Consider the following 24,271-nt stretch of genomic DNA (forward strand, 5'->3'; position numbering starts at 1 on the left):
GGCGTCGTTCTATGAATACATGCATATGCGTATATATGTCTAAGTTTATGCAAAGACACACACACACACACACACACACACACACACACATGCAGGTACCCAATTTTATTTTAATGGTCATCACCCTGAACCCTTCCTATATGAAGCAAAAGCAACTGGGATCTAACGAGTGTCAACTCCCCTGCTCCCGCTGTCTTCCCCCCACCCCTGCCCTTACTTTGAGTTCTGTCTTCTCTGTATGGTTCTTCTTTGCTTCTGGGGAAGCAAGAAGTAAGTTACACAGAGAGCTTCACCAGCCCCAGCAACCCTTGGTGACTGTACATCCCTCGATCTCTTTTGCCCTCACTACCCCACGTTGGAAATCCCTCGAAAAGCACCATACACTTTTATTTCGGCCAATGACGAAGGTTGCATGCTTTCCCAGATTGCCTCTGCTCTAATACTGACAGACGTGTTTCCAACGCATGCTCACAGAAACCAGGAGCCATGGCGAGAGGCAGCCTAAGTGTTGTCTCAGGATTCCTCCTCCTGGGGCTGTCACAGGTGCCTGGGCATCAGCCCCTCCTCAGTCTGTTCCTATCCGTGTACCTGGTCGCCGTGGTGGGGAACCTGCCCGTCAGCGTGGCCACCAGTGATGCCACACCCCGCCACCACACCCACCTCACATTCTTCATAGCCACGCAGCTCTGCATCAACCTCTGCTTCGCCTCTACCGCTGTATCCAGAATGCTGGTCCAAGCGCTGGTCAAAGTCTGTGCATCGGACACACAGCAACCTTAAATTATTACATGAATAGAAAACATTACAAATAGGGGAGCCCGGGTGGTACAGTCGGTTAAGAATCCGATTCTTGATTTCGGCTCAGGTCACGACCTCACGGGGTTGGTGAGTTTGAGCCCCGCTTCGGGCTCTGCACTGACAGTACAGGGCCTGCTTGGGATTCTCTCTCTCCTCCTCTGCCTGCCCCTCCTGCACTCTCGACCTCTCAGAATAAAGAAATAAACTTCAAAGAAGAAAATATTGCAAATCGATGAACCAAGTATTTAACTCAAGAAAGTAGGGAAACCACAGCAGCAACACAGAAACAAAACAAAGAAGGGGGAGAAAACAAGTAACAAGAAAGCACTAAGCATTCCAACCCCATTTAGAATAGGTCAATGGAACCAAGATCTGAGTCTTTAAACAGACCAACAGTACAGGTACAGAAAAAAGGAAAAGGAAAACCAAATAGACGACATAACAAACGATAAGAATATGTAACAACAGATTTAAATATATGGAGGAGAATGTTAAAATTCAAAGATACTCTGTATGGTTTTATGACAGTTACACAATTTAGAGATGATGGGCAATTTTGTAGGAAAGAATGAAAAATAATCATGTTAACTCAAGAGGAGATAGAAAACCACACCGATCACTCAGTAAACAAAGCAATCGAATCAAAGATCTGCTCCGCCAGAAGGCAGTCCCGACACAGTCTATCAGGTTAGCATCACCACTGATGTACCGACGCCTTGAGCGCAAGTTGGTACACAAGGAGAAAAGTTTTTTCGAGTGATAAGGACACCCATTTTAAAGCAGTCTGGGCAATCTTGTACGTACTGCCGAGCACTAGGGGCATTCTGCTAACATCAGGAGTAAGAAAGGGATCCCCGCTACCACAAGTGTCATTTAACAGTTTGTCAAAATCCTAGCCAATACCAAAGCAGCAGATAGATGTAGCAAGTATCAGTATCAGAAAGGAAAGGACGGGACAAGGAGCACCTGGGTGGCTCAGTCAATAAAGCAACCAAGTCTTTATTTCAGCTCAGGTCATGATCTCACGGTTCACGAGAGCAAGCCCTGCATCCGTCTCTTTGCTGACAGCGTGGAGCCTGCTTGAGATTCTCTCTGTCCCTCTGTCCGTCTGTCTCTCTCTCTGCCCCAACCCTGTTCACACTCTCTGTCTCTCTCAAAATGAATAAATACAATGTTAAAAAAACTTTTTTAAGCAACAACCAACTGAGCCAACCAGGCGCCCCGAAATTATTTTTGATACAAAAAGAAAATACCTTAGTTTGAGGTAGCAGCATCTAAGGGTTGTTGTTGTTGTTGTTGTTGTTGTTCTCCCTGAGAATGAGGAGCTGGTGGCTCAGTCGGTAAGAGTCCGATTTCGCCAAAGTCGAACGCTTAACCGACTGAGCCGCCCTGGTGCCCCTAGCAGATTTGTATTCATGTTCCCCAGTAAGAATCATCCATAGTTTCCTATTTGGTACTATCTCTATTGGTATCAATCCTCTATAACCAAAATGTGGAAGTTTTACTTTTTTATGCCTTCGAATACTAGAAATAGCACTGGCATCGTCTGCACCTTAAAGGTTTGCTTGCTTTCCCCTCTAATGTCAGTTGACCTAGTGTGTGTGTGTGTTTAAGTTTATTTATTTTCATAGAGAGAGCGCAAGCGTGAGGGGTGGAGCGGCAGAGAGAGGGAGAGACAGAATCCCAAGCAGTCTCCGCCTTGTCAGCACGGAACCTGCCATGGGGCTTGAACCCACGAACCATAAGATCATGATCTGAGCCGAAGTCAAGAATTGGACACCTAACTGACTGAGTCACCCAGTTGCCCCTTGAATAAGAATTTTAAATAGCTGATTTGGTACATGGTATAATCCTGTTTATGCAAATAAAATATGTAGAAGCAACTTAACATATCCTAAGGAAAATTCTGGAAGAATATACTCACACTGTTCATGGTGGCTAGTGCGGGAACTGAGACCATTAGAAATCTTTGCCTCCTAACTTAGGCGTTTGTGTAAGGGCTGTATGTCTTTTAGAGTAAGCATACGCTATCCTTGTAAGAAAGATGAAAAGTTTAGACAAATCCAAAATTGTAAATACGTTATGATTCCAGTACTGTTTCCCTGCTTTAAATATGCATGTACATACAATTGTCACTTAAGAAGAAACCTGAGGGAAACCATTGAAATGTTCACAGTGGTTCTCTCCGGTGGTGACATTAGGGAGGGTATTTTTTGGTCATTTTCTAACTTTCTGTAATTCTTCGACTTGTCCACTGACCACGTTTTGCTTCCATAGACTCTAAACAAAATCCAAAAAACCCCACAACATTTTATAACCAAAAATGCAACAAAATATTCCATCTTTGATGTAATGGGGGAAGAATCTGGCACAGAAAACAGGATTCACAAAATGGACCATCTACACTAATTTTCTCAAAGTAAGCGCTACACTCAACATGGGGCTTCAACGCTTGAGATCACGAATCACATGCTGTACTGACTAAGCTAGCCAGGTGCTCTCCCTCACCCTGGTCTACACTAAATTCCAAACTCCTCAGTAAGTGGATTCACCACAAAGCATCAGGCATGTGTCGGCTTCACTGTGAAGGAGTGCAGCTTGCATTTAATTTGACATATCCCCAATCCTCCGCTGTCTGCACCCTGAGCCACGCAGAGACCCACTGCAAGAGGCGGGCTTCTTCACGGGGTGCCTGGGGGGCTCAGTCAGTTGAGCCTCCGACTTCAGCTCAGGTCACGATCACGTACTTCATGCATTCGAGCCCCGCGCACGGCTCTGTGCTGACACCTCTGAACCTAGAGCCTGCTTCGGATTCTGCGTCTCCCTCTCTCTGCCCTTCCTCTGCTCACACTCTGTCTCTGTGTCTGTCTCTGTCTCTCTCTCAAAACTAAAGAAACATTAAAAATTTATAATTGTTTTTAGCTTATACATAGAAAAGGACCATAAGCCAAGTTAAAATGAAGCCATGGGGAGGAAAAGTATTTCCAATCATGGTAAAGACTTGATACCCTGAACACTTAAAGGACACTTACCAGTCAGTGTGAAAAGTGTGACTGTCCTGAATAGAAAACAGGCAAGGATACGCATGGACAGTTCTCAGGAGAGATGCCACTGGCCAAATGTCTAATCGCATCACATTCAAAAGGAAACCGGAAGACACCAATATGCTTTTGGTCGCTATGCATTTGGTTTTACGAAGGTGTAAAAGACTGAACATATCCTGTCTGGGGTGGGACGCAGGGAAATGGACACTTTTATCTACAACCGACGCGAGCTTCTGGGGGTGCACTTTGGCAACATGCACCAAACACTTTAAAGAGGGCTTACCCTCTGACCTGACAAGTCCCCTTCTCAAAATCTATGGAACAGAAGCAAATGTACCGGGATATTCGTTTCAGCACCGCTTACAGGACTGAAAGAGGAGAAACAATGACAAGGTCTACCCGCATGGATGGGTTGGAGTAGCTGAAGAATACACGTTTGTGGATCGTGGTGCAGCTCCACTGCCCACACCCTGCCCCCGCGTGTTCGCGTAGAGAAGCTTTACAAGCACAAACAGGTGTGGGGAGGGGGGGCTACGAGAATAAAGCCCGTCTGAAGAAGGAGAAGAGGCAGCAGGGGCAGCAGTGGAGGCAGAAGCGGCAGCCAGCGGGCCTGTTCCCTCTGTGGAGGGAGAGGAGGGGGAGATCCCTGGGGGATGAATGTCAGCTGAACCGATGGGACCCTTGAAGCCCGGGGTCTGGCCCCTGTACGACAGGCTCAAACAGATACAAGAGCTCTAAACTAAGATGACAGGTTTGCCAGGACCAGCCCTACCGCCGCCAAATAAAGCTCATAAGGTAAATCAATTCAAAAACCTGTGGAAAACATGGATTCTAACCCCCAAAATTACAGATTGTAAGTTACTGTTACACATTTAATATAATTTTTTTCACATTTATTTATTACTGAGAGACAGAGACAGAGCATGAGCATGAGCATGGGAGGAGCGTAGAGAGGGGGAGACGCAGAATCCAAAGCAGGCTCCGGGCTCCCAGTTGTCAGCACAGAGCCAGACGGGGGCTTAACCTCACAAACCCTTGAGACCATGACCTGAGCCCGTCAGACGCTCAACCGACTGAGCCTGCCAGGCGGCCTTAATGCATCTTTCCTGCACTCATTCAATGTTTCTGAAGAGTTTGGATAAAAAGTTCACATTAGATGAAAGACATCAGGAGTAATGCGAAACGTGCAAACGATGGGCATATTCCCACATGTTGAGAGTCCTTGATACCGAAGGACAGGACGCACGTGGGTTCTGCCAGTCCCCAGACTGCCTTCTATCACCTTCGGCGACTTGCACGTCGACATCCCAGAAGCCGCCCCGCCCCGCCCCGCCCCGCCCCCCACCTGAGGACAAAGGGAACACTATCCGGGGGTGCCACAACTGAGAAGGAACCCGGAATAGCAAAGCTCAGTTTTATTCTCTGCAGTAGCAAACATTCAAATGGCAAACAAAACAAGGGGACCATGAGTGCCCAAGGGCCCTCATGGCCCTCAGAAGACCAGGCAGGCCCCCAACCTCAGGTGGCAGCTAGTGCAGGAATCACTAGCCTAGGAAGGACGGACCGCCCAGACGCCAGACGGGGGACACGAGGCTAGACCTTAGCCCCCTTACGCCAGCGCAGGCTTAGCGGGAACCGGGAACCGGAAGCGCTGCATGGTCCGAATCACCAGGGAAAGCTGGTCAAGAAAGTTGATGATGGAAATTCGGAGGAGGAAAGGGTTTTCAGCTCTCCAGCGGCTGAGAGAGGAGAAAAGGCAATCAAGTTGGAGGTGGTGGATCCTCCCCTTCCTCGCTCAGATGATAGATAGATAGATAGATAGATAGATAGGATAGATGAGAATGGAAGCTGAGTGGTCCCATGACCTGCTGCCTGCAAGCTGAGCGGGAGACCCGGCAAAGCTGATGGTGTAATTCAGCCTGAGTCTGAAGGTCTGAGAACCAAGGGAGCTGGTAGCAGTGTAAATGCCAGTCCCAGGGGGCAGGACAAGGTGAGACGTGATGTCACAGCTCAACAGTGAGGCAGAGGAAAGGCCTGGGGAAGAGACCAAATTCCTCCTTCATTCCTCCACTCTTTGTTTCATTCAGGCTCTCAGTGGATTGGACGATGCCTGCTCAACATTGGGGGTCTACTTTACTGAGTCCACAGATTCAAACGCTCATCCCATCCGGAAGTACCCTTGCAGACACACCCAGAAATAACGTTCTGTCAGGGTACCCTATGCCCAGGCAAGCTGATACATAGAATTAGCCATCGAACCCAGTGAATGAGCTGCTTTTAGGAGCGTGACCTCAGCATGCATATAGTCACCACTCTTTGACACAGGTGACTGCCCAGTGGGACTGTGTACTGCACAGAGTATCTGCCTTTCTCTGTATAGAATGGGGGCCAAAAGCATAAGTGACAAAGAAACCACCTATAACCGACTATGTCAACATTGAAAAGTTTTGTTCTGCAAACAGTACCAATCAAGAAAGTGAGAAGACAACCCATAAAATGGGCGAATGTATTTTAAAATCATGTTTGATAAGGGACTTCTATCCAGAACATATCAATAGCTCTTGCAACCGAGGAATGCCGTTATTCTTAGAAACGGGAAAGTTTGAGATTGGCAGACACTTTGTAAAACGATCCAACTTCCCTCAGCTTGCCACCCTCCACCCGCCATGTATCGATGGGGCAATTTAGACGCACCGAGGGACCACAGGGATACCGGCAGATTCTTTCCCTCAGTGCACACTTCTCCAAGTCCTGACCATGGTGGCCAGTGTCCCCACAAAGCTAAGGCAGCCACGTCCTGACCGCATTACCCGCGCCACATTTGCCCCTTTTTCTGTCCCCCTTTGTTTGGCGTCACTCCACCTTCCGCCAACCCCACGCTCCTACTCTAACCCTCCGTCCAGAATAGGCGGGGCCTGTTTGCCCAGGCGCGCGCGAGAGACTGAGTTGCGTCGCGTCCTAGGGGCGGGGCTTCGTCAGGGAGCCCTGGCTCTCCCGCGCCGCCGACGGGGTCTCCCTGGCGGCCCGTGGGCAGTCGGGCCAGCTTGGCGGGAACCAATCACATGCCAGAAACCTCACCAGAGGTCTGTCTGCGCAGGCGCCCTGGGTATCCCCAGCAGCCTTGCGCACGGAGGGGCGGAGCTTCGTGAAGCAGTCCCAGCGCCTCAGCGGTCGGCGGGGCGCGCGGTTTAGCGGCGGCCTCTGAGCGGGCGGGTGTGGGGGCCATGCAGGCCCCGGGCGACGGTGCGGACGGCGCGGACGGCGCGGACGGCGCGGACGGCGCGCAGATCCTGGACGACGGCGCCGGTGGTGCGACGGGTAGTGCTGGCTCGTCCAGTGGCCCCGGAAATCCCGGAGGCCGGGACGGCACCGCGACGTCGGGCACCGTGGCTGGGGAAGCTCCCCAGGTCGAGGGGGCATGGCCCGCCCCAAGGCAGGGGGAAGAGGCTTCGGCCTCGGCCTCCGGGGAAGCCTCAGAAAAGCAAGTGTTGGAATTGTATCCTTTCCAAGGAGCTCCCGAGGTCGGGGGGCAGTGGGGAATGGCCGGGAGGGGAGGCAGGTGGCGGCCCCGGTGGATGGGCGGGAGAGGTGTCGGGGACTTGCGGGGGCACAGAAGGGAAGTGGGGGTGGGGGTGGGGGGGCCGAGGGAGGCTGGAGGAAGCAGCTGGGGGTGCCGCGATGCACGTTTCCCGAAGGGGCGGCCGAGGTGGTCTTGGGTGGCCCTAAGGGCGGTCCGGGGGAAGGCGGGCCTCCGATGGGCAAGGAAGCCTCCTCCATGAGGTCCACCCAGATATGCCTTAACCGAATGTCCACCAGTGCCCTCACGGTGCCTTTCCTGTGTTACGCGGATGCGGAGCTGACCTACCAGTACCTGACCTCGAGTGCCGAATGCTACCACGAAGCGGTCCACACGGAGCTCACGGTGATTGGCAGTGACTTGTTTATGTAAGTTCTAGAAGGGGCTGGCGGGAGGCAGTGGGGAGCTGAGGTAACCTCTGCCCGACGGCCACTTCGGTTGGAGATGTGCAGACACCAAGGGCTTGGTCTCAGGAGGCACATGGGGCCCCGGGTCTGTGGCCGCCTCAGGGGTTGCTCTAAGGGAGACACGGAGGGGTAACCTTGAGGGGGGAGATTGGAGTGAGGAGGGCCAGGAGTTCTCAAATCTAAAGTGATTTCCTTTTCCCCTTACTTTTAGCCGACTGACTGCTGAAGACCCTGTCCTCCTGCAGATTTCCACCGCCTCCTTGCTCAACCAGCTTTCCATGGTGGTGCAGACCATGCAGCACTTGGTGCCCGCGATTTTTTCTAGGCCTCGGCCTGGAAAAGGGGGCTGAGTCCATGACAGTATCCAGTGGAAGGCCATGTGCCCTTCCCCAGGGGCATGACCTTTGCAGTAGTTGCCACTTTATTTCTGGGGCTTAGTTATTTGCCTGTACTGGCCCGTGGGTGCTCTGTGCCCACTTGTTTTGATTGCTGCTTAAAGAATACAGATAATAAAACTGAGTTAATGTTCCGTATCTGAGTTTCTTTTCAGCACCCAGATTTTCTCCCATGTGTCCTCAGGTTGGAGGGGAGGTTCTGGTTCTAGTACTCTAGTACAAGGCAATCGAATACAATTGACGAAATGAAAGGAAATTAAGATTGCTTGGGTCCTGTCATTCAACATTGACTACCGTCAGGATTTCAGAATACTCTCGTGGCTTTAGGGTTGTAGGAATACGTTAAATGTATAACAGTCATAGCAAGGAGTAAGCTTCTTCAAGTTTAGCATCAGTTTTTTTTTTTGTTTTTTTTTTTTCCGGAAACATTTTTGGGCTTTCCCTCTGTCTAAAACTTCTTCAAAAATATCTTACTGCATGGATACGTACAAGATGTATTATGATGCATTTGTTCAACACTTCAGTTTCTCGCAATTTTTTTCCTATTACACATAATGTTTTGGTGGGATTCTTGCACATATAAGTCTCTGCGTGAATGGCTGTTTTCTTAAGATGGATTCCAAGAGGCAGATCTATCATACAGAGTGGCTCTCCAGAAAATGTGCCAGAATTCTGGCACCAGCAGAATGGTGGTTTCCCCGCATCCCTGTCGTGGCTGGATCTGTTTTCTGCCACAAGGAGAAACTCAGTTTGGGTGCAGCCACACTGGAAAACAGTGTGGAGGTTCCTCAGAAAATTAAAAGTAGACCTACCCTATGACCCAGCAGTAGCACTGCTGGGAATTTACCCAAGGGATACGGGAATACTGATGCATAGGGGCCCTTGGACCCCAATGTTTATAGCAGCACTCTCAACAATAGCCAAGTTATGAAAAGAGCCTAAATGTCCATCAACTGATGAATGGGTAAAGAAATTGTGGTTTGTATACACAATGGAGTACTACGTGGCAATGAGAAAGAATGAAATATGGCCCTTTGTAGCAACGTGGATGGAACTGGAGAGTGTGATGCTAAGTGAAATAAGCCATACAGAGAAAGACAGATACCGTATGTTTTCACTCTTATGTGGATCCCGAGAAACTTAAGAGAAACCCATGGGGGAGGGGAAGGAAAAAAAAAAAAGAGGTTAGGGTGGGAGGGAGCCAAAGCATAAGAGACTCTTCAAAACTGAGAACAAACTGAGGGTTGATGGGGGTGGGAGGGAGGGGAGGGTGGGTGATGGGTATTGAAGAGGGCATCTTTTGGGATGAGCACTGGGTGTTGCATGGAAACCAATTAGACAATAAATTTCACATATTAAAAAAACCCCTCAATTTGCATGAGCAAAGAACTTAGAAACACTAGAATAAGAACGTTGTGCTTTCCTGGCCTTGTTTCAAATCAGAGAAGACAAGTGCTGGGACAATTGGTCGGTCGGGGTGAGTGAGGCAGAGAGAGAGGCAGTGTAGCATAGTTTGGGGGAAATATTTTTTGTCACGTAAACTGCTCACCTGTTAGCATCGGTGCTGCGACACAACAGTTCCCAGCAAGTACACCGAGCCGCGTGGAGGTTGCAGGACAAGGCGAGGCTCAGATGGCCGAGTGGCGGGCTACTGTTTCTTCCACTCGTTTTTGTCGTAGTCCCGCTTGACTGAGAAGCCCTGGATCGGGCTGGCCTTCCAAGTCGAGCATCCTCTCGGTCTGCTTGGCCACCCCACTCCTCTTCAGAGGTTGCGGGATGGGGCCGTACACGCAGTGCTTCTCCCAGATCAGAACGAGAGCAGCGGCTGATGGAGAACATGGTGGTGCCTACAACCGTCTTCTGCTTGTTTGTGCTCCTGTTCGTTTCAGCCAAGCTCTCGTTGAACTGAATGTGGCACGATTCAGCTTTTTCATCAGTGGAGAGGATGCTGCAGGAAGGCCTCTTCTCTTTCGAGGCCTTCTGGCTGGCGGACGTTGTCGATGTGGGCCACAGCAGGCAGGGGATAGTCACGCCATTCGACATGACTCGAGAGAGCGTAGTTTTCACTCTTCATGACGCTTCCACGTGCTCCAACACTGAGGTGGAAATTCCTCACTTGCCAATTAGGCGAACCACTCTGGTAGCCAGAATTCTGCCACTAGTGCCTGCTGTGATTGTGGTGACCACCCTGGGAAAATAGAATGAAATCAAAATCTTCTGTGTGCAGGCGCTACGCTATGCTCCCGACCCACATCGTCATGTGTAATTCTCAGGACAGCCTGGTGAGCTGGGTACTGTCGTCTCTACACCGGTTCTAGGCGAAGAATGGAGGCCGACAGAGGCCGGGTCTGTTTGATTCAAGCACCTACTGTCTTAGCCACCCTATCCCTCCAACCTCAGCACGGTTGAGTGGAGCCACCAGGAGACTGGGAGAGTGTTTTTCCTTCTTCCGGCTCCAGGGAACATCCATGCGACTAATGAAAAACGCAGAAATGGGCAAACGCAGGCAAAGCAGGTAAGAATTGGGGAGAACATGGGGCGCCTGGGTGACTCAGTCTGTTAAGCGGCTGACTTTGGCTCAGGTCACGATCTCACAGTTAGTGAGTTCCAGCGCCTTGTCGGGCTCTGTGCTGACAGCTCAGAGGCTGGAGCCTGCTTCAGATTCTATGTCTCCCTCTGCCTCTCTGCCCCTCCCCTGCTCACGCTCTGTCTCTCTGTCTCTCTGTCTCTCTCTCTCAAAAATAAATAAACATTTTTAAAAAATTAGAAAGAATTGAGGAGAACATAAGGTTGATAAGAATCCCAATCCTGGCTTTGCAGTGGCTTCTCTATACTCCCAGGTCCTTTTGTACCTTGAAATCTTCATTTGGCCCTCTTTGAAACGGAGGGCACAATGGGGGTACCTGTTTCCCTCTTCCCCCTGCCCTCTTCCCTCGACTATGAAGAGGGCTCTTCTCAGGCATTTTTCCTAGCTGACAAAAAAAAAAAAAAAAAAAAAAAAAAAAAAAAAAGAACCAAATCATCTGCCAACCCAGAAAAAGTCTCCACAATTGTGGAAGCAAAACAGTTTTCTCATTGAGTAGGCATTGCACCAGAATGTGATGCGCATCACAGGCAATCTGCTAAGAGATTCCAAAGACAGGGAGCTTTCACCCTTTTGTATAGGTAAGCGGGTAGAGCTCATCACGTGTTCTCAACATCCACCACAAGTAGACCTCAAGTAAGAGGACGTGACGCCACCAGGCCCCGCACATAGTTCATCCTGAATTTCCCTGGGAACTGGGGTGGCCGTGTGTATTAGGTCGTGGCTGTTTCAGACGGCGCGTTTGTGTTCCCTCCCCCACATTAATATGCTGAAGCCCTAAACCCCGGTGTGGCTGTATTCGGAGATGGGACCTTTGAGGAAGCAAGTTTAAATGAGGTCATAAGAATGGGGCTCTGGTCCAATAAGACTGGTGTCCTTATAAGAGAGACACCAGAGAGCACCCCCCTCTTCCTCTCCCTCCCTCCCCGCCCCTACTCCCCCCGCTCTCTCCTCACCTGCACTGAGGAGAGGCCGTGTGAGGACAGAGGAGAAGGTGGACCTCTACAAGCAAGGAAGCAAATTCTCACCAGAAGCTGAATTTGCTGGCACCTTGATCATGGACTTCTAGCATCCAGAACTGTGAGAAAATAAACTTCTGTTGTGTAAGCCACCCAGTGTGAGGTACTTTGCTATAGCAGCTTGAGCAGACTAATACAATTGATCGGCTTTATCCAAGGAAAAAATAAGCTTTTTCATACCTTTATGACAGGAGCCAGTTTTGCAACTTGGGGCAAGGTGCCTACTGAAGTTAGGCTTCTACCCTCCCACAGAAACTGAAGATCGGGACACAATCTTGCTTGATGTTTACATTCCAAAGAGATGTTTCCCAGGTCCTTGAAGAACACATTCCTGGGTTATAAAGATGGCAAGGGGCTCTTTTAGCCTTTTTTTCCTTAAATTTATTTATTTATTTATTTATTTATTTATTTATTCATTCATTCATTCAGAGAAGGAGTGGGGGAGGGGCAGAGAGAAAGGGAGACAGAGGATCTGAAGCGTGCTTTGTGCTGACAGCACAGAGCCCGATGCAGGGCTCAAAGTCATGAGCCATGAGATCATGACCTGAGCTGAAGTCGGATACTCGAGCACTGAGCCACCCGGGCGCCTCTACCCTTTAAAAAATACTACCTATTTTCAAAGAAACAAAGAAAGAACTTACAAGGCGTGTAAAGTAAATGCTTTAAGGAAGGGGAGGGGACCATCTCTTCCCATATTTTCAACAGGGAGAATGAAGCCTTTTACTTTATTCTTTTTTAATAAGCTCTATGCCCAATGTGGGGCTCTAACTCATGACCCCGAGATCAAAAGTCACATGTTCTATGGACTGAGCCAGCCAGGTGCCCCTAAGCCTCTTATTTTTAATGTGTACATGTTCTTAAAGTAGCTCTCTCTAAAATATGCTGAATCCTGAAAACTTGCTAAGGTCCCTGATTAGTCTGATAGCTCTTTTGTAGACGCCACTAGATTTTCTATATACGTAATCATGTCTGAGAATGAGGGCGGTTTTTCTTCTTTCTTGCCAATCTGGATGCCTGTTATTGCTTGATTTGTCTTCTCATCACGGGTTGGATCCTCCTGCTTCTCTGCATGCCTGGTAATGTTGGGCTGGATGCCAGACAGTGTGATTTTTCCTTGGGTTCTGGATGTCTTTGTATTCCTGTTTTAAAGGTTAGAATTTTCTCTTTTTATTTTGGAGACAGAGCGAGCGGGGGAGAGGGGCAGAGGGTGAGAGAGAGAATCTTGAGCAGGCTCCACGCTCAGCACAGAACCCGACTCCGGGCTCGAACCCACGACCCTGGAGCCATGACCTGAGCCAAAATCGAGAGTCAGACGCTCAACCAACTGAGCCACCCAGGTGTCCTTGGATGTCTTTGTATTCCTAAACATGGTCATGAGCTTTGCTCAGGGATGCTGTTAAGTGAGTGGGGAAAGATTGATCCTTTTGAGTCTTGGCTTTTGAAGATTTGCTGCGTGGGACCAGAACAGCTCAGCGGAGGATTCGTTTTTCCCGCTACACTACTGAGGCAAGACCCTTCTGAGTGCCCTGCCCAAGGCCTCCAGAATTATGAGGTCTGTCCTCCCTGCCAGTGGGGTTAGCCACCAGTCTCTGTCCTGCTTGCGGGGTCGGCACAATTACCTTTCCTCCTTTAAGATGGTTCTTTCTCTGGCTTCACATGGTTTGCTCACACACTTGTGCTGATCAGTGGTGTGCTGCACACTCCAGCAGGACCCTCTGTGTATACGTGGGCGTCTCACCAATGAGCACTTCCCTTCCCACTTAGAGCTGCGTTTTGTCTCTTAGAACCAAAGTACTCCAACTCATACAGATGAGAACGGTCGGTGGGTTTCAAGCAACAGCCTCAGGAAATGCGGGGTGATTTGGGTGATTCGCAATGACTTACTGGGTGAAGCTGGGGGAGGCCAACAGACTCCCATTCACATCGCAGGACAGGGAAGCAGAGAACCCAACTGTCACCAGTGCGCAACCTGGACCATGTGTTCTCCGAAGGCAAACTCTAGGTAGAGTTTGGGTACACGCTGCCGGGAAGCCATTTTTAAAGGTGACCACGTGGTACACGGTCACGTCTGATGGTCTCGGGTAACCCAGAGCCTGGGAACCACTACTCCAATCTTGACATGATTGCGTCCAGACCCAGAAGGAACCTTCCGGCCTCTCTCTGACCTTGCTGGTGGGGTCCCTTAGCGCAGGCAGCCAAAGTGTGGAGACGTCAAGAAAACCCACCTCAGAAAAGGTCCTGAGAGTTGTTGTCACATTGCCATTGCAATGGTAGCTGGGTCTCCAACCTCCCCGCGCCTCTGTCCTTAATGCAAGAGCACCAAAGAGTGGCTTCCTCGCAGCGGTCGCGAGGATATCTGACATTGTTGGGAAGACTTGGAGAACCACAAATCCCTCTGAAATGTCACCCGGCTGACTGACACTTCTGTGAGCTTGCCTCCTGGCATTCCAGAAGAAACCAATTTCCTCTGCTTGGGAGAGTTTCTCTATGTCTCCTCTGTCCTTTTTCCTCTCTTCCTCCCTCCCTTCTCTTCTACTCACTCTCCCCCTCCTCCTCCTCCTCCTCCTTTTCCTCTCCCCTCCTCTCTCTTTCCTCCCTTCACTCCCAATGTTCCAGACCATGTCCTTCAGATCATTGCCCTAGACAGGCCATCCTGTCCCACCCAACCTAAATTAGCTGGAACAACAAAAGTGCAAGATTAAACTGAAGGGGGGTTTAGAATTTGCTGAAGATGACATTTCACCTCAAGGGAGAAATACAGATTATTCGCTAAGTGGTTTGGGACACCTTGACTAAAACCTTTTGGAAAGAAAACAAACTTACATACCAATGTTCTTTCTCACGAAAATTACCTCCCAGGATGTTAAAGTTTTAAAGTACTAGAAGATGTTCTCAGTGAATATTTTTGTAATTTTATACTGAGGAAGGCCTTTCATAGGAAATGCAAACCGCAAACTATACTGAAACAATGGATCACGTAAACAAAAAAGTTTTAAGCCACTCTATACCAAAAGACCAGGAGCAAAGATAAAATGAAGAAATGGCAAGGAAAGGTATTTTCCAATTATAACAAAACTTTGATATTCTCAACAAGTTAAAAAAAAAACACAAGTATTTATTAACCACAGTGGACCAATGCATATTTAAGGCTTCTTTACAGGTTTCTGTAGCTTCCCTTAGGCTATTTCACTCAGTACTATTATTGTTATGGTTAAACATAACAAGACTGCAAGAGTGGACATCATTTTTTGCGTGTTAAATTTGAGTTATCTTACGCAAATCTGAATAGAGGTGTCTACTTGGCAGCTGGATACAGGAGTCTGCGGTGTGGGCAAATGTCTGCGATGAAGATACAAATCTGGGGCCCAGGACACGGCCCAGAGAGCCCCGAGCCTGCACGAGCTCGCCACGGGCAGCCGAGAGCCGGTATAGGGGGACAAGTGGCCCACGCACCGAGCCCTGGGGTCCTGGGACACTCCGAGGTGGCAGAGCAGAGAGGGAGCCGGCGGCAGAGACTGAGGAGGGGAGGGAGGGACCCTAAGACTGCAGGGTGGCCTCCTGGAACAGGAGTGAGACGTGCGCGCCCGCACACACACCTACCCACCCACCCACCCACCCACCCACACACACACACCCACACACACACACTGGGGGCAGGAAGGAGGTGGTCAGGAGGGAGGAGAGAGCGATCCTCTCCCCGGGGTGCTGCTGATGGTCAAGGGCGATGAGGCCCTAGAATGCTCACTGTGTTTGACAGCGAGATCCTGAAGACCTGCAAAGACAGGGTCGGTGTGGGGTGCGGGTCAGGAGGGGTCGAGGAAGTCAGGTGCAGGGTGGGAGTCGGGAGGGGACAGGGAGATGGGATGTGAGGTGTGGTTCCAGAGGGGACGGGGAGACCAGGTGCGAGGTGGAGTCAGGAGGCGATGAGGAGATGGGGTACGGGGTGCAGGGTGGGGGTCAGGAGGAGACGGGAAGATTTGGCAAGGGGTGCGGGCTGGAGGTCTGGAGGGGATAAGGAAGTCGGGTGCGGGGTGGGGGCGTGTGTCAGGAGGACACAGGAATGTCAGGTGCGGGGTGGGAGTCGGGAGGGGACCAGGAAGTTGGGTGGGGGGTGGGGGTCAGGAGGAGTCAGGGAGATCGGGTGCTCGGTAGGGTTGGGGGTCAAGAGTGGATGAGGAGGTCAGGTGAGGAGTAGGGGTCAGGACGGGACAGGGAGGTCGGGCATGGGGTGAGGGTCAGGAGGGGATGGGAGGTTGGGTGCAGAGTGGGGGTCAGGTGGGACCTGGAGGCTGGGTGCAGATTCCGGATCGGGAGTGGATGGGGATTTGGGGTGCGGGGTGGGAGTCAGGAGGGGACTTGGAGGTTGGGTGCAGGGTGGGCCAGGAGGGGCCGGGAAATTGGGGTGGCGGGTGGGGGTCAGGATGGGACAAGGTGATCGGGTGCGGGGTGCAGATGGGGGTCCGGAGGGGATGGCGACATTGGGTGCGGGGTGGGGTCAGGAGGGGACCTGGAGGTTGGGTCCGGATTCCGGATCAGGAGAGGATGGGGAATTGGGTGCGGGGTGGGGGTCAGGAGGGGACCTGGAGGTTGGGTGCAGATTCCGGGTCAGTAGGGGTCGGGGAGATGAGGTGCGGGGTTGGGGTTCAGGAGGGGATGGGGAGATGGGGTGTGGGGTGTGGGCCAGGAGGGGACGGGGCGTTTGGGGACAGCGGGTCCAGCCCACTCCCGGGAAGGGCCGCACTGTGGCCGCCGAGCAGAGAAGGCGGTGGCTTCGGGGTGGCCAAGTCGCAGCGTGTGCAGAGGTGGGGGGCTGCAGCCCTTCCCACGTGCCGGGGACCCGCAGAGAGCGGGGTGCGTGGACGCAGGAGGGACAGAAGAGCTCAGGCAGGGGAGGACGGCTTGGCAAGGGAGGGAGCGGCCCCTCCTCGCCAGCCCGGCTCCGGGGGAGCCCTCCTCCCCCAGGTCCTCACCGCTCCGGACCGAGACGCCTCCTGTCGGAAGCCTAAGTTGCGGCAAAACCTGGAACAGACCATCAGCCTCGTGTGCGGCAACAGCTAAGGGTGGCGGAACCGGTGAGGAGGGGGCGTCCCAGGCCTGAGGTGACCTCGGGGCCGAGCCCTGGATCGGGTGGCACGGGGGCGGGGATGGGGTGGTCACCGGTCTCTCGTGCCCTGCGCACACCCGGGCCCCCTTCATTAGTGCCTTTCTTTGGGCCCTGCGTGGGGGCGGTGGTGACAGGACCAAGGGTCCTGACCCTGGCAGCAGCAATATCCCCGCCCTCCTACCCTCGTGCCCCCGGGTCGTGCCAGCCCCTGCCCCGTCTTCCTGTTTATACCCCCAACCACCTATTGATTTAATTTATCTGCACCTCACCGTGTCCGTCTGTCACCACGTGCCCCTTCTCTGGGATGTGGACAACCTCACGCCCCTTCTGTCCTTGGGTCGTCCTGGCTCCTTGGTGGCACGGTCAGCCTCGGCCTCGCCTCTGCCACCTGCCCCTGGCCGTGGCCGGTCCCGCCGGGTCCGAGCAGGGGCCCCCGACACCAGCAGCACTTGATGGCGAGGAGGGGGGCGCCCAGGGTGATGCGGCGAAGCCATCCCCAGACCGTGGCTGCGCCCAGGGGTCTCCCCGCGGCTGGGTCCCGGCATCCCCTCCGGACTTCTCGGGGGTCGGACCGTACCTTTCTCGGGCGCCCTGTCCCCAGCACCTGGGGAGCTATGAGCGGGTTCGTGCCAGGGCCCCACGTGGGCCAGGGGGCTCTGGAAGTCTCCTTCTCCAGGCCCGAGCGCCCAGCTTCCTCGGCGTGGTGCCCGCTCGGCCCGGACCCCTCACCCCCGCTGCCCTGTCCTGCGCCCGCCCCGAGTGGCCGAGGCGGCAGTGCCTTACCCCTCTGTTCCCTCTTCCCCCGCCGAGGAATCTGGCCCCGGCGCGTGGTCCCGGAAACCCAGCTGTCCCCTCTGTTTTGGCATGAGCTTCTTTGTCGTTGTTCCTGGAACCTTGTTTCTGAATTAAACGTCGGGAAAACGGTGGCAGTGTGTGGCAGGTGGGCGGTCGGCGAGCAGGGAAGCAGGTGGGGAGGCTGTTGGACTCTGGAGGAGCTGGGCTCCCTTTATGGGAGGAAGGGTGACCCGTTGCAGGGGTCCCGCGCATCTGAGGAGGTCCAGGGCCACGTCCGATCCGTGTCAGCAAACCCCGGTGGCTCTCCCGTCAAGATCCAGTCGGAACCCGTTCCCTTCTCCCCACCTCCACTGGCCGCAGCCTGGGGGTCTCTCGCCTGCGTGCCAGTCTCCCCACTTCTGTCCTGCCTGCCCTGGTCCCCTTCCCAGCGCAGCAGGCACTGGGGACCTGACAAGACGTAAGTTGCATCCCGTCCCGCTCCGTTCAAGACTCCCTAGGGTCATCGACGGCACCCAAACTCCTTCGTGCCCCACGACGCTTTACTGCCGCAGGTGCACCTCCATGCTGACGGGCCCACCTGCTTCTTACCCCCCGACACCTGTGAAAGTAATGCAGGTGGGGAGAGCGTGGGACGCAACCTTAAGGAGAGCGGCCAGGAATGCTATCTGAGTGGGCCAGATGGAACCCCGGGGGAAGAGAGCTCCAGGCAGGCAAGAGGCAGTGCAAGGGTCCCGAGGCAGGCCTGGGCCTGGTGTGTTTCAGAGAAGGGAGGAGGCCAGTGTGGCTGGATCCGAGTGAACAAGGTGGAGAGGGGAGGGAAGGAGGCCGTGGAAGATGCGGGCCGGATCACATCTGACTCGGCGGGCCGCGGGGCAGGGCTCTGGCTTAGTCTCTGGGAGGGGAGCCCGGGGACGCGTTGGAATCGACTTGTTTTGTGACCTGACGGACGTGTTAAGGCCGCCCGGCACCTTCAGCGGTCCGTGTGTGGGGCCAGGGCGGTGGCCTAACTCTGGGCTTTGCTGGGAGAGGGAGGGAGGCTCACACTAAGTTCCGGTCTCTTGACGATCTGGCCCCACAATTCCGGGCCAGTCTTGGGAGCCCTATCCGGAAAGGGTGGGTCCCAGTGCCCCTTCTCTTTGTCCCTTTCCTCCAGCTGCGCCTTGCAGCCCCTCCCCTCCCTCTCTGGACTCTTACCCACAGAAGACTCTACCACCATACGGCTTGAAGGCCTACCAGCTAGGAGCCAATGCCTTTGTGAACTTAAAGAGCCCAGTTTCTCTGTTAAAAGAAAGGAGAGCCACGTTCTCAGGTGAAGTGACAAGAAAACCTACGGTTCCTCAATTCAATAAAGGACAAGACTTTTCTATTGCAAGTGAAGAAAGACAAAAAGAAAAGCAATAGAAAGTATTCACGACGGGGGTGCCTGGGTGGCTCAGTCGGTTGAGGGTCTGACTTCGGCTCAGGTCACGATCTCACAGTTCGTGGGTTTGAGCCCTGCGTCGAGCTCTGTGCTGACAGCTCAGAGCCTGCAGTCTGCCTCAGATTCTGTGTCTCCCTCTCTGTCTCTCTGCCCCTTCCCCGCTCACGCTGTCTCTGTCTTGCTCTCAAAACTAAATAAAAGCATTCAAAGAAAAAGAGAAAGAAAGAAAGAAAGAAAGAAGGAAAGAAGGAAAGAAGGAAAAAAGGATTCATGTTGGCTTAAGCAAAGGGAGAGTTTCTGGATGTGTGTAACTGAACGATCGTGGCGGGGGCGGGGGCGGGGGCGGGGGTGGGTAGTTCTGTCTTCAGGCATGGCTGGATCCAGGATTTGGTTCTCTGCGACGTGCCTTCCTGCTCTTGCTTCCCATCTGTCCAGTGTCAGCCTGTTCCTTCCCCCCGCCCCCGTAGCCCCGGAAAGGCCGGAAAGGAAGGAACCAAAACCGTGTTTGCTTACAGAGATCACGACCATGCATGTAGAAACTCCGAGGGAACCCTCGTGAGGCTAGCACTCCTGGTTAGCGAGGTTCCAAGACACAAGCTATTCAGAGGGAGCTAACCACCCCCCACCCCGCCCCCAAACCCATAGCCACTTGCGGCACCACTCCCTTGCTCGTGGGAAACAAGGCCAGTAAGCCCCAAAACTCCTCCTCTAGTGTTTCCGTGCTTATTTCCCTGGTACAAAAGGAGTCTTCTACTTCGGTAGGAAGCCACCCTACTGGTTGGTGGTGCGGGGAGACCAGACTTGTGGCGGCGGGGCGCCTTTTCTGGAGAGCACTTGTGTGCCGAGGAGCTATAGAACGCGGGAATTCTACCTCTTGGAAACGATCTGAAGGAAGTAACTGTTCGCGCAAAGACTTCTGTTCAAGAATCCCATTGACTCACACGACCCATAACAGGGGCAAAGCTGAGAACGACCCGACTGCTCAACATTATGTAATAATACATTTGTGTGTCTCCTGGATAACAGTGTTTGAAGAGTTCTTAGGGAGTGGGAAAGCTAGTACGTTCAACGGGGAAAAACAAAAACAAAACAAAACAAAACAAAACAAAAAAGGATCCGGAGAAAAGTTAACGCTAAACTGGAAAATGCATACATTATACGCTGTTATCCATTTAATGGGTAAATACAACTAGGAACGTATTCCAAAACGTCAGCAGTCTTTACCGCCGAATACAGGACCTGATTTTCCTCTCCCTGAGTCGTCCTCGATAAGCTTGGGCTGCTGGACTACGACTCCCAGAACCTCCCTTGCAACACCAGAACAAAGGTAAGAAAATGTGGAGGCGCAGGAAGTGAGAAGAAACTCGGACACAAAAGAGTCGCTCAGTTTCATGTTGTGCAGTAACAAACACTGTAAGCGCCCGTCCCTCCAGGCGCAGGGAAGGAACTGAAGTGGGCCAAGAGCCACCGAGGCCCGGACCTGCAGAACGTTAGACCCCCGATAATAAAGTGGCGAGGACGCCAAGTGTCAACGCCCTGTGCCTTGCCCCGTGAGGGCTACCAGGTTAGGCCTCGGCCCCCTTTCCCGGGCCTAGGCGTCGCGGAGGCCGGGACCCCAAGGCGCGAATGTTTCCTATCACCAGGGGAAGCCGGTCCAGGAAGGAGTTGACGGAAACTCGGAAGAAGATGGGGTCTTCAGCAGTCCATCTCCTAAAAGTGAGGGAAGAGGGAAATCCGGTTAAAGGGGAGAGCTGCTGTGGAGGTGCAGGGCACCAGCCCCTTCCCCCACACAGCCCCCCACCCCCCGCCTTCCACCTAACGCGTGTGTCGGGGCCTCCACGACGGCACCGGAAGGCAGAGATGCGACCACGGCACCCGCCGCCACCGCCCACCCGTCCCGCGCATACTCTTGGAGGACGCACACGGCCAGGGCGCTGCCCCTCACGCAGAGCTCCTTCCGAGCCAACCCTCGGTGGCGTTGGACGTGTGTAGTCAGGGACCTGCGGGCCATCTCTGCCTCCAGGGGCGACCGGAAAGACACAGTGAGCCTGCTGGGAGGCACCCGGTTAAGGCACAACGGGCTCCCGGAGTTCCCATGGCCTGAAGCCTCCTGACCACTCAGAGGCCCGCTTCTACCCCCGGGACACTCGCGCTCCCTCCCGCCACCTCTGCCCACCCTGAGCCGCTTCCCCCACCCTGGGGGCCCGCGGGCACCGGCTGTCCCTGTCCCGCCAGGCTGCCCACCCCCGCCCCCGCCCCCGTCCGTCCCGTCCCCGGGCTGCCGCCCCGCTCCCCAGCCACCCCGCCACGGCCCCTGCCCAGACAGGCTCCACGGAAAGGATACAACTCCAGCAGTCTTGAGGAGGTCACCGCCGCCGGCGCTGCGTCTCCACCGGGGGCCAGGGCCCTCGGGGCCCGTTCGGCCAGGGGAGGGGCGCAGGCCCCCTCGACCACTGCTCCCTTGCTGCCAGGGCCACCCTCGCCGTCGTGGCGGCTGCAGTTGCCCTGGCAACCGGGACCTCGGGGGCTAAGCCGGGGGTCGTGGCCGTCCGTGCCTCCGTCGGAGGCCTGTGGGCCTGCCCCCGCGTCCTCCGCGCCACCCTCGGGAGCCCGCGTGACCGCCGCGCCGTCCGCGCCGTCCGCGCCGTCCTCGTCAGGGGCCTGCGTGACCGCCACTTCCTCCGCGCCGTCGTCCGGGGCCCTCATGGCCGCCGCACCGGCCTCCTCAGAGCCCACCGCTACGCTGCGCCCACTGTCGGCGGACCGCCGAGACCCCCGGCGGGCCTCGCGAAGCCCGGCCCCTCGGCGCGCAAGGCTGTCGGGGATGGCCAGGGCGCCTGCGCAGACAGACCCCGCGGAGCTGGTTCCCACCGAGCCGGCCTCGCTGTGTTGGCCCAGAGCCCGGATCCGGTCGACGCTGACCCCGAGGAGATGGAGGCTGGTTCCGGAAGCTGCGCCCCTCGACGCGTGACGTCACTGTCGGGCTCCTGCGTCCCCGAGAGCATTCCGGTGAGGCCACTGGCACCTGACTGTTTCCGGCCCGGCCCGCCCCTCCCCCCAAGCGTGTGTCTGCACAGGCGCCAGCCGGGCGCACGTGCGAGCAGCCAACTGACCGCCGCCCGCCCGGGTCCCGGGCGTCGAGGCGTGGGCCGCGCTCAGGCGCTTCTGGGCAGCACCGTGCCTGTCCCTGTCTGTGGGCTCCCCGTACGGCTCGGGTCTGCGTGTGCCGGGACCCGTCCCCCGGGGCGGGGGGGGGGGGGGGGCCGAAGCGGGATGCCGAGCAGGGGCCACTCCCAGGCCCTGCCTGTCCTCAGGGAACACGCCCCGCGCGGCCCCTAGGGGAGCTGGAATGGACGGGCCTCGCTCCCTCACCACTTCTCGGTCCCGGGCACCGTCAGTCCCCTAGTGCCTGCCAGCCTGGGGGAGGGTACACCGCCGAGGGTGCGACCGGCCTCCGGCCTGGGGCTCCCGGGCTCCCGCCTCCCACACCGCAATGGCTGCGGGCTTGGGCCGGGGGCCCGGGGGCCCAGGGGTCCCAGCTGGCCCCGAGGACAGCGGCACGGGGGAGCACCGCCCCGGCGACAGCTCCCCCGTCGCTTTGCCCTCTGCTGCGGCAGCCTTGACGGGCTGTCCCTCCCCCAGGAACAAAGTCTTGCGGCTCTCCGGGGGTGGGGGGGTGGGGGGGTTGGACGTGCCAGGGGCCCTCAACTGGGAGGTGACCCTGTGTCTGCCGGCCTGCTGGGTGCTGGCCTACTTCTGTGTCTGCAAGGGGGTCAAGTCAACAGGAAAGGTACAGCTGGAGGCGGGCGGGTCGGGGTGGGTGATGATGGCAGGGGTGGGGGCAGCATGGCCGGTGGGGAGAAGAGGCGTCTCCACTGGGGGGGGGCACCCCGCCACCCGAGGTGACCAGGCCAGGGCCTGAGGAGGGGGCAGGAACTTGAATCCGGGCCACTGGATTTCCCACACATGCCTGCGTAGTCAGTCCTCCCCACCCTCCAAACTCCAGCCCAGCCGCCTTCCGTCCTGAGGGGACAGGCCCAGGCGACAGCCAGCTGAACTTGCCTGTGTCGGGCACCCCCGCCCCAGTCTCCCTCTCTTCCTCACTCACTACTTCCTCACTCTCTGCTTTGCGGCCAGCCCGGGGGGACCCAGTCCGTGGCCGTCCCTTGCCTACCTGTCCTGCTCTGCTGAGGGTGGGAGGGAGGCAGAGGTCTTCGCGGTCACCTCGCTGTCGCCTCTGTCTCCGGCCGGCCCAGTCCACTCCGGCCTGCCCAGGACCCTGCCCCTGTGCAGAGAACCACCTGCAGTCAGAGGCACGGGAGGCATGGGACCTGCCTCCAGGCCGATGTCCTGCTCCCTACCCGGGGAAGGTCCTGCCTCCGCCCTCCCTCTACAGCTGACCTGTCATTGCAGGGGCGGCCGATGGCCAGCTGAGCACCCCGCTTCCTTCGGGAGGAGCCCAGGCTCTGAGGAGTAGAAGGGGGGGCTGCAGGCTGGCCTCCCGCTTGACCTCGGAGCGGACCGTACCACAGTGGGGGGAGTGTGGCCCGCCTGCCCCCCTGCTGAGGCTGGGGGCCCCTAAGTGGGGAGGCGGGGCCGCAGGGCCCCTTCTGAGCAGGTCCCCCCGCCCCCCGCCCGCCCCAGATCGTGTACTTCACGGCTACCTTCCCCTGCGTGGTCCTCGTCGTGCTGTTGGTGCGGGGAGTGCTGCTGCCCGGCGCCCTGGATGGCATCATCTACTCTCTCAAGCCTGACTTGTGGAAGCACTCACTGGGTCGTGAGTGCCGGCACCACGTGGGGCGTAGAGATCACGCACACAAGGACGTCAAAGAACTGAAAACGCTGAAGGTCATGTAAAGTCATTCTGAACCTTTTGGGGGAGAAATACACAAAAAAGAAGTGGGGACCACCCTCAATGCCACCACACAGAGATACGAGGTATTTACACTTCAGGCTACCGTTGCCGGATTTCCGTGCACATACACAGTAGCTTCCTAAGTTGGGATTTTAGTGATTTCCCTTTTGCATCGTGGTTTTTCCTATGCGACCGCATCCCTGTTCTCCACGGCCACTAACTACTTTAGCTCCAGTCGCCATCCCTTCCCTCCTTGCCTCCTACTGGCAGGCT

At 55.0% G+C, this 24,271-nt stretch overlaps 3 protein-coding genes and 1 pseudogene across 5 annotated transcripts; 2 read left to right on the forward strand and 2 right to left on the reverse strand.

Moving 5' to 3' along the window:
- The first annotated feature begins 6,953 nt into the window (after positions 1-6,953).
- Positions 6,954-8,355, forward strand: LOC122235373 (cancer/testis antigen 1-like). The gene is made up of 3 exons (XM_042974510.1): positions 6,954-7,338; positions 7,659-7,787; positions 8,038-8,355. Exons 1-3 carry the CDS (start codon positions 7,067-7,069, stop codon positions 8,174-8,176), a joined length of 540 nt encoding a protein of 179 aa, XP_042830444.1. The 5' UTR covers positions 6,954-7,066; the 3' UTR covers positions 8,177-8,355.
- A 1,514-nt stretch (positions 8,356-9,869) lies between these two features.
- Positions 9,870-17,473, reverse strand: LOC122235311 (annotated as a pseudogene).
- A 3,048-nt stretch (positions 17,474-20,521) lies between these two features.
- LOC122235488 (EKC/KEOPS complex subunit LAGE3-like) lies at positions 20,522-22,093 on the reverse strand. Of its 3 annotated transcripts, none has more exons than XM_042975123.1 (3): positions 21,488-22,093; positions 21,051-21,194; positions 20,522-20,853 (listed from the first exon to the last, which is right to left on the reverse strand). In XM_042975123.1, exons 1-3 carry the CDS (start codon positions 21,847-21,849, stop codon positions 20,709-20,711), a joined length of 651 nt encoding a protein of 216 aa, XP_042831057.1. In that variant the 5' UTR covers positions 21,850-22,093; the 3' UTR covers positions 20,522-20,708. The 3 variants fall into 3 exon arrangements, with proteins under 3 accessions (XP_042831057.1, XP_042831059.1, XP_042831058.1); XM_042975125.1 differs by having other exon boundaries at positions 21,066-21,194; positions 21,488-22,087; XM_042975124.1 differs by having other exon boundaries at positions 21,051-21,191; positions 21,488-21,969.
- Positions 22,073-24,146, forward strand: LOC122235490 (sodium- and chloride-dependent GABA transporter ine-like). The gene is made up of 2 exons (XM_042975127.1): positions 22,073-22,152; positions 23,788-24,146. Exons 1-2 carry the CDS (start codon positions 22,075-22,077, stop codon positions 23,998-24,000), a joined length of 291 nt encoding a protein of 96 aa, XP_042831061.1. The 5' UTR covers positions 22,073-22,074; the 3' UTR covers positions 24,001-24,146.
- Positions 24,147-24,271: the final 125 nt, after the last annotated feature.

Source organism: Panthera tigris, chromosome X (genome assembly GCF_018350195.1).
Source record: "Panthera tigris isolate Pti1 chromosome X, P.tigris_Pti1_mat1.1, whole genome shotgun sequence".
Classification (NCBI taxonomy): domain Eukaryota; kingdom Metazoa; phylum Chordata; class Mammalia; order Carnivora; family Felidae; genus Panthera; species Panthera tigris.

Coding starts and splice junctions, on each gene's coding strand:
- LOC122235373 (XM_042974510.1), top strand. CDS start 7,067: ATGCAGGCCCCGGGCGACGGTGCGGACGGCGCGGACGGCGCGGACGGC. Junction 7,339..7,658: donor GAAAAGCAAGTGTTGGAATT/GTATCCTTTCCA, acceptor AATGTCCACCAG/TGCCCTCACGGTGCCTTTCC. Junction 7,788..8,037: donor ATTGGCAGTGACTTGTTTAT/GTAAGTTCTAGA, acceptor CCTTACTTTTAG/CCGACTGACTGCTGAAGACC.
- LOC122235488 (XM_042975123.1), bottom strand. CDS start 21,849: ATGAGGGCCCCGGACGACGGCGCGGAGGAAGTGGCGGTCACGCAGGCC. Junction 21,195..21,487: donor TCCTCAAGACTGCTGGAGTT/GTATCCTTTCCG, acceptor GGTGCCTCCCAG/CAGGCTCACTGTGTCTTTCC. Junction 20,854..21,050: donor GCCGTGTGCGTCCTCCAAGA/GTATGCGCGGGA, acceptor CCTCACTTTTAG/GAGATGGACTGCTGAAGACC.
- LOC122235490 (XM_042975127.1), top strand. CDS start 22,075: ATGGAGGCTGGTTCCGGAAGCTGCGCCCCTCGACGCGTGACGTCACTG. Junction 22,153..23,787: donor GCGTCCCCGAGAGCATTCCG/GTGAGGCCACTG, acceptor CGCCCGCCCCAG/ATCGTGTACTTCACGGCTAC.